A 13,835-nucleotide genomic window follows, 5' to 3' on the forward strand; every position below is an offset into this window, starting at 1 on the left:
CCATAATTTTTGCTAATTAGAATAGAAGCTATCGCAGTAGATCTCATCAGAGACAAGATTTGTGATCCAATTGCTGATGTGATTTGAATTAAAAATAACCATATTAACATGAAAATTTATGCCTGTGGACAAATTTGTTAATTCCAAAGTCCCATTAACTTTTTTTTTTTAGTCTTGCTTATCTCGCGCTCTATTGCATGATACTCTTGGGGACTCTCGTGAGTATTTCCGGATAGTTGGTGGTCCGAAACGGTTTGTTGAATGCAAATATTTTTTTCGTGGTGAGAAGGCAAATGGGCAAAAAAAAAGTGTCCAGTTCACCTGAATGTGTCCCAGGTTTATAACGTAATTCTTTCACTCACGATCATCAAGCAATTCTCAGTATAAGTTCAGCAGACCATTGCAAATTAATCATGAGTGTGACTTACAAGATTCTTTTTTGATGGCCACACAAAGACTATATTGAGATTAATCCATCAGTCATCCTTAAAATTCCATCATTAATTAATTTTTTTGATGCACTCCACAGTGATCATTCATTTGAAGATCGATCAGTTAGGTCTAGTTGGGCATCGAAAGAAAACAATATAATTGGATCAATTAAAATATTTGTACTTTCCAGTAAAAAGTGCATTGCTTTTGCTTTATTATTATAATGAGGGGTATTAAGCTAAAAATCTTTAATCAATTATGCTGGATTTGTGATTTCAAAAATTAATTGTTGTTCTACTTATTAGAATGGTAATTTATATTGATTTATAATTTTTTGTATCCCTTAGCCCTGTGTTATAAATAGTTACAATGGCGACCTACTAAGAATTTTATTCTACCTAAAGTCTTGTAGAATCCTATAAGTAAGATAAACGGGCGCGCTTATAGGTTATGGAACTTCTATAATATACAACAATGTGAACATAATTGAAAAATGTGAAGACTCTCAGCAAACTTTTAAGGATCTTTAAGATTTTTCATTTAATGCCTATTCCACAAATTATTTAAATAGGAAAGATTATTAATAGAATGGTCCTGAATCAGATCGTAGCTTTGTGGAATTGAGCCAAGAAATGCTAAGACGGCGGTAGCCGCTAGTTTTTAAACGCATTTGTCTGTATTTGTCAGACATGCATTCAAGAAAAGTTTCCATCCTGTTCTTTTTGAAGAGGATGGAAGTGTTGCATATGACTATCTCACTCTTTCATACTCTTCTTCTTCTTGTAAGCATCACAAAAATTGATTTCATGAATTTTGTTTAGTCTAAAATGTATATTGTAAATGGAGAAAGTTCAATTCCAGGTAACAGCAAAAAATTATCTTTAATTTTGTGTCAAGTAATTCTTTGAACTAAATTTTGTGGATAAGCAAAAGAAAATCAAAGCATCCCAGCTTTGCAGAGTGCTTGAACTCATGAGACAGAGATCTCTATCTTCGCATGAGCTACAATATACGAACAAATAAAAATGTAAATTAAAGAAAGATAAGTCATTTACGGTTACGTTATCGATTTATTACAGATTTCAAGAGACTCTACCAAAAAATTTCAAATTTGACCAAATCGACCGAAAAACAAGACCTCCAAAGTGGTTAAACATTGACCTTAAAAAATTAAAGATAATTATTTTTTAGGTCATAGGCGTGCATAGATGAAATGTTCATCTGGGCTACCTCCAAGACATATCCGAAAATATAAGAAATCGTTGCAGTCGTTTTTGAAATTAATCAAAAAAATATGTTTTTAAGAGGAAGTGAAGGGGTCCTCCTTGGGTCGAATTATGAAAGGGGGAAGATCTGAAGCTAGCATCCCTTATACGAGCTTCAGACTAGTGATTCCAAATAACCGGGTTTTTAGGATTGACGGTTAACCGGTTTTGGAAGGGTCTGAAACCGGTTAACCGATTTATAACCGGTTTCAAATTTAGGATTAGGTTATGGAAATTTGAGCAATTTTTCAAAACTTGAACTTTGATGTAATATTTAACACATAAGTATAATATAATATATTCTTTTTCTTAGTTAGTTTAGGAAATTTCAGAGTGCAGGAAAATTTCTAGGAGTTTTTCCAATAATATTCTACCGTGAAAAAGCTAATGCAATGTAGTTTTCCGTAAAAAAACTATTTTTTCATACAATTTATTTTTATTAGCATAAATTGGTTAAAGAACGTTCACATTTTTGAGAATCTTTAATGAGGAAACACTTAAAAAATTATTACAGATCTTGGGAAATAAAAAAAAGAACTTATGGAGAATGTTTTAACGAACAAACTGGAAGAGTTGTCCTCTTTATTTTTAAAATCCTACATGACTAGTTAAATTTTGTTAAACTTAAGTTTAGAAAATTTGAATCTTGGAAATATTGGAAATAATCTTGGAAATATATACAGAAAAAAAAGAATTTTGAAAACTTTACCAAGATTTTTCGCTACCTATATTCGCTATAAAGTTTTTTGGTTTGTAAAATCTTGAAAACGTATTGTCGAAATTATTCTTTTTTAAACAAAAAATTCAGATTTTTCGATCGGAAATGGTTTCTAAGTTCTATTTTTTAGATTAATCTCTACAGAAAACATACCGATGCATAATTTTTGGTATTATATATCATAAAAATCACGATTATAATTTACACAAAATTCACAAATAATTTCATAGAAAAAATTCCATAGGCATTTTGAAAAAAAAGGAAATAAAATATAAGGAAGTCTTTATTGTTTTTAACTCCACTGGCTGAAACACTAATAAATACCGGACTTTGACAAAAATTTTACAAGAATCTTGTGTAACAATCTTGGTGAATTTGAGTCTAATAAGATATGTAGTTAAAATATAGCAAGATTTAATAAAAATCTCTATAATGAGAGGAAGAGGTGAACATCTTGTTACTTTTCCACTTAAAACAATATTTTACAACTCTTGTAAATATTTAACTAAGGTTTAAAAGATAAAATATTTTCAAGTGATGAAGTCCTGAAGTAATTTCCGATAACCTTTAAGCAAATAATTCTTTTCAAGAGTGGAAGAAACGTACAGGAAATCCATTACTACTATCCTTTATATATTATTAACATGCATATACCATACTACAGATTTCACTTAGAATCATATTGCACTTCAGGTTCCCTTTTAAAGTCAAGGACATATTTTGCAGTATGTCTTGATTTTCAAAAAATAAATTTAAGCTTAAGAGAAATTTAAATATTTTTGTAGAGACGGTGTTTAACCGGGTTTATCTCTAAAACCCGGTTTTGAAACCGTCTTCAAAATAGGGCGGTTAACCGGCTTTTCGAAATCGGTTAAACGTTGTTGGAATCACTAATTCAGACATAACGCGGTCTTCAGACTAGAGGTTTAGCCCAGTTCCCGAAAGTCTCAAAATCTTAAATAGCGAGCATTTTTATTGCTTTTTGATAACTTAATTGGTATTTTATCTTTAATAATCCAATCATAAGTAAAATTTTGGCAAAGAAGCGTAATTGGTAAGAAATTAGAACAGTTGAGCCATATGGCTAAGCCTTATGCTCTAGACACACCTACGACTTAACCCGAGAGACGACTTAGTGGAAAATTATGGAAATGAAGTTTAACCGTTATGTCTAGTATAATTACATTAAGCCGTCTCTTGGCTAATCCTCAGGGCTGTCAAGGCTCTTAGGTCTTAAGTTAGCATAAGAAGGCCTACCCATATGATTTAACTTCTTTAATTTCTTATCAGTCAAGAATTTTTGGAAAATTGGGACAAGATTGGATTATTAAGGACATGATCAATTGCATTCTGAAAAAAACTAATAAAAATAATTACTATATATTTGGGATTTTGAAACCTTCGGGAACTGGGCTAAACCTGTAGTCTGAAAACCGCTTTACCGTTTAAACGGTTTAAAATTTAGGTCACTCTCAAGTTGAAAAAAGCGGTTTAGGGGAAACACCAAACATGGGGTAGCACCAAACACTGCGATTTTTTAATCAGATATTCGACTTCTAAGGACAAGACCTATAGGAATTTATAGGCACTATAGGGATGCTTGTCTACTGAAGAAATGGTTAAGATAGTCCAAGTAGTTAAGAAATAAAAATTAGTGTTTGGTGCTACCCCGTGTTTGGTGGTACCCCAGTTTCCCCTATTTATTGTCGGTAGGATCACCAACTGTGCTAACTGCATTTGCTTTGTGTCAGCACTCTTTGTAAGCGACACATCGCCGCGTGGCATTCACAACGAATGCAGACACAATGCTGTTAGCACAGTTGCTGATTCAACCGACGATATACTGCTCCTACTGCTCTCTCTTTGATTTCGAGCAGTAGTATTACTGCAGTAAAATATAAATGTTATCCTTCCTGTTAATTTAAATTTAAAAAATGATTTGTTCATTCAAAAAATCATTTGTAATATTAACTGTATTAGTTAATTGATGTATTCTTCTTTCGGTACAATTTGAAAAATAAAACTCACAGAATTTTCTCACAGAGTTCGCATAGTTTAATAAAAAAACTGATCGATTGAGAGGTGATTGAAAATGCAAATTAAAACCCATTCAACACTCCTGAGAAGTTTCATTGATGAGCAGAATTTAGCAAATCTGGAGAAGTGAGAGAAATAGAGATAAACGGAAAATTAATTTAACCTGCTGCCCCAAACATTGAAAGATTGAAAAGAATAACAGAAAGTGACGATAGAATTTCAAATGATATGAATATCACAAGAGTGCTAATCCACAAAAACAATTTAATTGTGGTATGGAAAATGTGCGGGAAAAGTGAGTGAAAAATTTCTCTGCAAGAGACTAAAAAAAAGAAATTCTGAGTGTTGTAGTTGAAATTTCTTTAGTGAAACATGACTTAAGTTGGAGGCGAGAAATGTTGCGAACAACAATGTGCAAATCTTTCATTTTTCTCCTGCTCATGTTGTACATTTTGGGAATCAGGTAAAAAGTGAAATAACATTTTTTTTTAAATTTTTCGTGCAATTCGCGTCTGTGGTAGACAATTGACGTATCAGCGAGAAATCCTTCGGAGTCAATAGAAAAATTAATGCTTGAATGAGCAATTAAAGCAAGAAAAGTCATGGGATAATCAGTCTCTGACGATCTCTCTGGTGCTTACATCATGCTTCATGAAAAATCGCTGGATAATAACAATATATGCGATCTTACGGTGTTCAACACCTTGTCATTTTAATCCTCCTCCATATATCGCGCGCATTAGTCAACACTCTCATCAACTGTCCATCTCGTCAATCCTTCGTTCTTTTTTATCCATCAACCGAGCACAAAAATTAATCACACTCTATAGGGGAAGATGCAATCTCAGAGAGATTTTATCATTCATTAATAAAATATGTTGCTAAAGTATTAATCACAATTGGTCAATTGAGGAGGGCAAAGCATATGGAATTTTGCAAGACCTTTAGAGTACAGAGATTTAGCATAAAGCACATACACTTTTTTCTTTTCATAAAACTGAAAAATCGTGTCTTGTGAGGTTTGTGGAGTCAAAAAGCCTCAACTTAACGAGAGATTAACACAGGAAGATAAAGAAAATCCACATAAAGTGAATATATCACAGCTACAGACTCTAACGATGAATATGATAAAGTCACAAAAATTATTTAAAACACATGTTTTTTAACCAGAGATCACTGTTGTAAAATACCGTGGTAACATTCACCTTCTTGTGTACTTCCAAACACATTCTATCTTGCATTAATTGATTGTTTAAATTCAAAACACCTGAATAACACACGTGAGAGATTCCCCAATATAAAATGACGTTCTTGGGAAAAATAAATTATATCTCTCGCGACTGCATTAGATTTTAATTCAATAAAACAAACTGTTATGTCTGAAATCACGCGATTTTACCGAAAGGAGAGGTGGATGATATTCAAAATGTATCTTATAGCATGTGCTATTTTGATTTGAGATGACAAATATCTCTTTTACATTCTATAACATTGTACCATGCTTCTGACTATATCTGCAATTTTCTCATAATACTTTGCATGAGGGAAGTTACATGGGGATTAAGAGCTGACAGAGGAGAAAATTAAGAAGACACATGAACAAGAGATTAGGAACAAAGTGCAACAATCCAATGAAAGTACACTAATTGGTTTGAGATTAATCAAATGGCAAAATTGCTGTGGGAATTTCTAAGGAGTCAATTACTTTTCTTTACCATTTTGTTAAATTTTAAGTAGGTAGGGGAGACCGGGGTAGAATTATCCACCAAATGATTTTTTTCATTTCGTATAATTTGTACAAAAAATGGTTCTATGAGGCTGATAAATATTTCAATGAATAGTAAGGGAAGTATATATTTAAAATTTAAAATAGGCGTGATTAGAAGGAATCACACCTAATAAAGAGTAGGGGAGACTGGGGCAAAAAGTCACAAAACGGAATTTTATTTTTTTACATGCAACCCGAGAGCTTCAAAAATTTCTAATTAGCGCAGTTTTATAGGAAATTTACCGCTCTACAACTTTGTGAAAGTAATTTTCCTCTATTTTGTAAGGAAATACGTTTATCGAGCCAATTTCTAAAATGCAATTTTGTGACTATTCTCAAAAATGCTGGGGCAAATAGTACCAGACATTGGGTATTATCATATTTTGATTCGCTTCATTACGGGCTTCCGTAAATTTGAAAAAATACCTAGAGGACATATTTTTATAGAAAATTTATTCATCTACACCTTTGTAAAACATTGTTTTCTTTGCGAGAAATGTGAGAATACGAGAAAAGCACTTTTCAAGCTATTTTAGAAAAAAAAACACACAAAAGACTGCAAATCGTTTGACCAATGCAAACAACAAGCGGCGAAACATGATAATGACGTTTCTTTTCGCCGTGAGACATCAGAAATTGCTTCGCTTTTTTGATACTTTTTGCTCTATACCTTTTGTTACTTTTTACCCCAAGTGGCCATTTTTAACAGAAGGATTTCTGGAGAAAAGAACTTTTGTGAAATTCTGAAATAGATAGCGGATTCGTATTCAAAGTCCAAATTATTTAGAAAATATTCACCAGGGCATAAATTTTGGAAAATAAGTGGGTAATAATTGTTATCTTCTGCATGGAAAATATTTAAAAAATAGGGCTAAAAATTTCGATATTTTTTATTTTATAAATTCCTTGTTCGAATTCTAAGAAACTTACGACATTGAAGAAGGTCTATGGAGTCTATCTATAGAAAAAAATTTGAGCCGCTATCTTTTTTACCTTGGAAGATATTGAATTTTGAATTTTTCGATTTGTGACTTTTTGCCCCAGTCTCCCCTATGGTTTCCTCAATATTCGTTTGACGGCAAACTATAAGATACCACTATCTGATACGAACGTGGCTAATTCTTCCCCGGTCTCCCCTATATAAATCCAATGATCTCCACCCCTTAAAGAATATGATTTAGGTGAATAACGTTTTGAGAAACAACAAAGATAAATAATAAGAGATAAAGATTTTAGGTTCCGTTTATACGAGGGTATTTGGAAATGCACCAGCGAGTTTTGGAAAGTCTCTTTTAGTGGTTCGTTTCTGAGATAAAATATCTTTGTCGGAGGCAGCCCAAATCCAGAACGCCAAAATCCCGAAAGCCAAAATCCCGAATATTCAAAATCCTGAAAGGGATGAAATTATTTGGAGGATAATGTGTAGAATAATTTCCCAAGACACAGAAAATTTCCCTTTGTCTCAAGCAAGCGTGGGTGCATTCGTGGGAGTAGCTATGATATTTTTAAGAATTCGGGATTTGGCTTTCGGGATTTTGGCTAATTCGGGATTTTGGCTAATTCGGGATTTTGGCTTTCGGGATTTTGATCGGGACCCATCTCTGTAATGTATTTAAATCATCTTAGGAGCGTCTCAGCTAAGACAGAATGTCAATCAACTTTTCTTTTCTTGAAATATTATTAATAAAACTTAAATAAAAAAAAACTGAATTGGTAATTCAATACAAGTCAGAACGGATATATTTGATACATTTTAACATTTTTCCACGCTCATATTTCACAAAGAATAATAACATATCCAATTTAAAGTATACTCGTTTTACATCCCGTGTGTATTAACCAATTAAATATAATGAGTTCAATCACAAAATAATAAAAATCTCTAGTCAGGAAGTGCAAAAACATTAGCATACTGTACGTCTTAAACATCTCCACGGTAGGGCCTTGACAGACCTGAGGATTAGCCGAGAGAGTGCTTAGCGTAATTGTATTAGAAATAATGGTTAAAGTGCATTTCCAACACTTTCCACTAAGCCGTCTCTCGGCTTAACTATTTCACGTCATTAGGGTCATATATGACCCGGAGAAAATTTTTTTTTGACTATTTGCATTAATTGAAATCAATCTGTTTGTGCACGACATCATAATAGAAGGATGTAAGATTATTGGATAATTTTCTCAAGGCTCCAGATATTCAGGAAAAGAAAATATTTGAGATAAAAAATCACGAATTTCGAACTTTGTGAAATGACTTTTCTTTTTCAAATTTTTTTATATTCATTTATTTTTTTCAGCAAAAAGTTCTTTAGAAACACAAAAGAGAATATCCAAAGATTGTATATTGAATATTTTGATTATAATAAACAGCTCTCAATTTTCCAGAAAAGCGCGTAGAATTTTCCGGGTCATATATGACCCTATTGTCGGCAAGGAAAAAGTTTATGAAAGTGTTTTTGTGCCAACAATGTAGTTGGGACCGTTGGGACAGTTGGGACATTGTTTTTCTTTGTGAAATCCAGAAGGAAAATATCTTGCTCCTGGACATTTCATCTTATATCTGATGAATTATAACATATTTTGCAAGTAAGAAAGTCTTTTGCTGGATCTTCAAATAGATTTTAGAATTTTTCAAGATCTACTTCTGTACGGAAAGATTGGGTGCAAACACAAGTGGACTTTGATTCTCCAATAGTGTCTTGGATAAAAAGGTAAATTGAACTCTATTTGCACAAAAAGTCGTTGATGTTCGAAGAATTCGAATTCAATTTCGAATTTTCATACTAAATTTTCGAACAAGGTGGGGAAAATTTATCAAATATCACACTATAAGGTTGGCAAAAGAGTTACTCCAGTGAATATGAAGTTATTAAATAATGGGACGGAAACAATAAACGTCGTTGCTTTGTATTTTTCCGCATAACAAAGTGAAGACCAACACATTTTGACATTTGAGCACTTCGAAATTCGATCAAGATGTACCTCAGCCACATTGCGATATTATCAAGAAGTAAGAATGCCTCTTTTTTGACTTTTCAAATAGATCTTAGAATTTTTCAAGATCTACTTATGAATGATAAGAATATGAAAATAATATCCGACGAGTTGATATGCTAAGAATAATGGAAACCGGTGAGCGTCGTGGAAAGAAGGATCAGCTTTTAGAAAATTTTTAGATATTTCTCAAAGCTTTCGGCTCAGACTCCAAGCCTTCAATATGGTACATATGTGCCTTAAATATGGTATGATAAGAATATGAAATTCCGGAAGTCGACGAGAAGCACTAATTATTCAGGACAACACATGAACTATCTCCAGAGTTTTCGACACGATTCGATTCGATAGTATCGGAAAGTTGTCATTTCACCCTTGCACTTCATGTTCTTTAATAACGATTTTGCAAAAATCTAGTGTTCGAAAAACTCGAATATTGCTCAATGATTTTTCGAAGTTAGTGGTATAGTTTGTGCGCCAAGAAGTAGGCAAATTAAATTGGCCAAAATTTCAATGGGGTATTTTTGTTTCGAAAGGGCAGTTCCGAATTAAAATACCCCCGTTTAAATGCTGCATTATAGGGTTTTCCGCATGGAAGTCTAAGCTTCAATGCTGAATTTTCAATAGTTCAATCCCATTAACATTTAAAACAAGTTCAAATATCACTCACACACTTTCTCAATAATTTTCAAAGTAAATCTATGATCATTCTTTTTTTTTACAAAGACCACAAATTAAATTACAAGATACTATTTTAATAAATACAGTGCAGTGGTTAAACATTCTTCAGCTCTAAATCATATTCCAATAATAGTCAATTTTCCTGGGAAATCTCTCTCCCCCGTAACAAATTAGAGGTAAATATGCTCTAAATCGTAACATTGAATCATTGTTGATTGAAAGGAAGACGGAATAAATGAAGGGAAAATAGAAGACACATAGAGCAATATAAGAAAATAAGGGAGTTTCTTGTGTTCACTAAATTACACCTTTATCGCTCGCACTAATAATTATAGAGACACGGAACGATGCTGGAAAATGTGCTGATTGCAAAATGTTACATAAATCATTAAAAGTGCACACACAGATGAAAAACAACAAAAAGGGGGACGCAGGAGGTGAAAAGATTCCGCCAGAAAGAAGAGAAATAATTCATTGTAGGAGTTTTTGTGCACAATAATAGCAATATGCAATAGGAGATGATGATGTAGGGAAGAAAAAAAAATAGGAAGGTGAAGAGTGAAATAATTTCCCATTTGCTGTGATAAATAGACATACACATTCGTGATGAAAAAGCGAGGGAGGGAAGAAATTACCTATCAATTTATTGAGGCACTTTGGGCAGGAATCTCTCTTGAGCAGAAGTTTTTTTTTCAAGGAGTGTGGAGTTAATATTGCTGATTTGATGAGTAAAATTGAAAAAAAAACTTGTTACTAATTTTAATATGAAAAAAAAAATCTCAATGAAAGGCGAATGAAGTGTGAAAAAGAGCAGGAAAAAATTATAATTTATTATTTTAGTCACGTTTGTTTTTTTTCTGCTCAAACTACCTTAGATTAATTATTATAATAAATTCTTTCTTGCTCTTCTTTATCTTATCAACAGGCTGAGTTGAGAGGAGAAAAAAAATCACCAAAATAAAGCATTTTGATATTTTAATGAATATTCTCATTTGTGGTGTTTTTTTATTTAACCCTTTAAGGACGATTGGGTCACCCGTGACCCATAGAGAAAATAATTTTTCCTGTCTACCTGAAGTTATTTCTTTCTAATGTTTGTACATAATCACGAAGTAGAAAGATGTAGGAATCTAGGATATTTTTTGCATATCTCCAGCTATTTGCTATATAAAAAATATTTGAGCTCAAAAATAACGAATTTTCAAATTTTCACGTTGGTGCTTGAATTTTAATATTTTAATATTTCTAATTTTTTTTAAGCAAAAACCTCTTTGGGACTAGAAACTATAATAACTATACATAATATTTCTCAACAAAGTAAAAATTATAGTTTATTGGTATTTTCAGGAAAGCTTTATAATTTTCATGGGTCATATATGACCCAATCGTCCCTAAAGGTAAAAAACACCGAATTTGTCTCTAGTAGATTTTCGAAGATTTGAGGTTAGACTGTTTTATGTTTTTGTTTATGTGTGCGCAAAATAGTTAATTATTCGTGTAATATTGTGTGATCAATTAGCTGAGATTTCCCAGTGCAATACTGACTGAAGAAGGTAATACTTTGATAATTTATAAGATGCTTCTGCGTATATCTTGTAAATTCATAACTTTTTACTCTTGTAGATGACTTCAAAAATAGAAAAAAAAATTCATGATCAATGAACCCGAAATCATCCACTTATTATGCCCGTAAGATAGCGATGATGCCGACAATCTTGTCCTGAACCAAAGCGACATAATATATTTGGAACAAGACGTGGATGAAGTGGACTTTGAAGTCTTCATCGAGAACGCATCAACTCCGGAAGAACTCCCGGATTCACAGCAATGTGCAACTACGTCTGAAATTCGCAGAGACAACTAACATTGCACCTACCCATTACCATGAAACATGTTTTGAAGAAAACTGAGGAAAGGCGCAGGTGCACATGGTGCTATCGGGAAAAAAGGATTATAAGACCAATTGTATTTGTGAGGCATGCGACATTTATCTCTGTGTTACATTACCAGTATGCGAAATTTGTTTCGATGAATATCATAAAAATTAAAAATGAAGTAAATAATAATACATTTTTTCATAAAAATTATTGGTTTTGTGTACAAGTCTTCAAGAGTCTTTGAGACTAAAAATTGAATGAGATTTTTTAAAATTAATTTTTGCTCGTTTTAATTTTTACTTGTACTCTAAATATATATTTTTTTTATTATTACAAATATATTCAAGTTATTTATCTTTCAAAAATAATAGAGCAAACGAGTAAACTAGTCTTCTGGAAAATTTTGTGCTTTTTTACCTTTAAGGACGATTGGGTCATATATGACCCATAGTTTTCCAGGACTCATAGGGAAGGGAAAATTTCTTTTTAACCGTAAATCTCTTATTTAGGCTAAAATATCTAGGAAAACTTGATTTCGTTAAATTTCGCTCAGCGAAAAGCTTCTCGTCCTTAAAGGGTTAAGGGAATCATGGGAATTCCAGAGCAAGTTTGACGAGTAATTTGGTAAAAATTTAACAAGATGCACTTTAATCGTCCTCTCCCTTATTTCGTGTCAATTTTCCTTTGCAATATCATGTTCTTTTTTTATTTTCTTTGACAAAAACAAGCTTATTCGGGAAGATTGTTAAATTGAATGATCTCACATGTGATGGTTTGAAAATATCTTCATTGATCAGAAGATACGAAGGAACTGACGATGATTTTGAGGGAAATAAACAGCACAACACCAAAAAAAGAGATCAATTTATCAGATCTACCTCATTCACACGATCAAGTCGGGAAGGTGAAAAAAAAATAAGGAAAAGAAACTGAATAAGAGATTTACCAGCAACCAGAAACAGCAGCAAACAATTCCAAGTGATACTTGAATTCTTTCAACCTCCTTCGGACCTTTAATGGGAAATTACCATAATCCCGTATTCCACTAATGAATCAATTCCGATTGGGAGACTTGGGGAGAGATTATTCATTGAGATTCACCAAAGAGAGTGTCACAGCAAAAGTCCACCCAGGAATGTCCATTAATATTTTGTCCCGCAAAATAAAATCTCATCCGCACACAAGACTTTTACAAGCAAAATCTTGAGAATTATACCACTTTGAGAAGAGATAGAGGATAAAAAAAAGAGTTTCATTGACTCACCTCATTCATGGAGAGACGTTGGAGTTTGTGATCAATAAACTTTGGCATAATTGAGTCATTTTTCACGTTTCTACCTCTTCCTCCTTCTTTCACCTGTCCACCACACGGGAAATTTGATCCACTTGCTCAAACGCAACCAGCAGGTGGGTGTACAAGAAATTCATCAATATTTTCTCCATCTGCAAAAATCAACACCATAAACACCCAATCAGTAGAAATTGCTATAAATTCCAATTATTACATTTATGTCAATTTTGCAGGAGATATCCAACTGGCAAAAGGGAACTGAAGAAGCCTGAAAAGAAATTACCAACACCGTGTAAATGAGCAGAGAAAACGGTTTATCTCAAGGGGCGGATAATTATGCAAAGAAGTGATTTGCAAATTACTACAAGACTGTATTCATCCTTAACCTTCTTTTTTCCCTTAATTAATTAGCGAATAACCATTAATTTTTCATATTCAAATCAAAGTTTTTTTATTTGTGCTTTTCTTGTTTTCTTCATTTTAGAGCAATTAAAAGTTATCTGGACTTTAAGCTATTTATTTGACTTAAAGGTTATGTCGGACATAACCTCTATATTCATTTTTTTTAATTAAAAATACAGTGCCCGGTTCGTTATTCGGATGATTGGGAAACGAAATGACAGATGTTCGCTACAGATTTCCCAGTTTCAGATTTTTTTCTGGCAAAAAATGAGCAATTGAAGTCAATTACAGTAGACTTTCTCAAATTCGGGCATATGGGACCGAAATATCAGCCGAATTAGACAGAAATTCGGGCGACAAACTTTTTGAAATG

At 32.7% G+C, this 13,835-nt stretch overlaps 1 protein-coding gene across 2 annotated transcripts in view; it reads left to right on the top strand.

Moving 5' to 3' along the window:
- LOC129798512 (protein Wnt-2) overlaps positions 1–13,835 on the top strand; it is a 57,135-nt gene that overhangs the window by 14,142 nt on the left and 29,158 nt on the right. The window contains exon 1 of one of the 2 annotated variants that reach the window (XM_055841707.1): positions 3,925–4,915. The exons of the other annotated variant lie outside the window; for it this stretch is intronic. Coding sequence (XP_055697682.1) covers positions 4,848–4,915 — 68 coding nt within the window. The 5' untranslated portion in view covers positions 3,925–4,847. Of the gene's footprint in view, positions 1–3,924; positions 4,916–13,835 lie in introns of those variants that run through there. 2 annotated transcript variants of the gene reach the window in all.

The sequence above is a fragment of the Phlebotomus papatasi genome, chromosome 1, assembly GCF_024763615.1.
Source record: "Phlebotomus papatasi isolate M1 chromosome 1, Ppap_2.1, whole genome shotgun sequence".
Lineage (NCBI taxonomy): Eukaryota > Metazoa > Arthropoda > Insecta > Diptera > Psychodidae > Phlebotomus > Phlebotomus papatasi.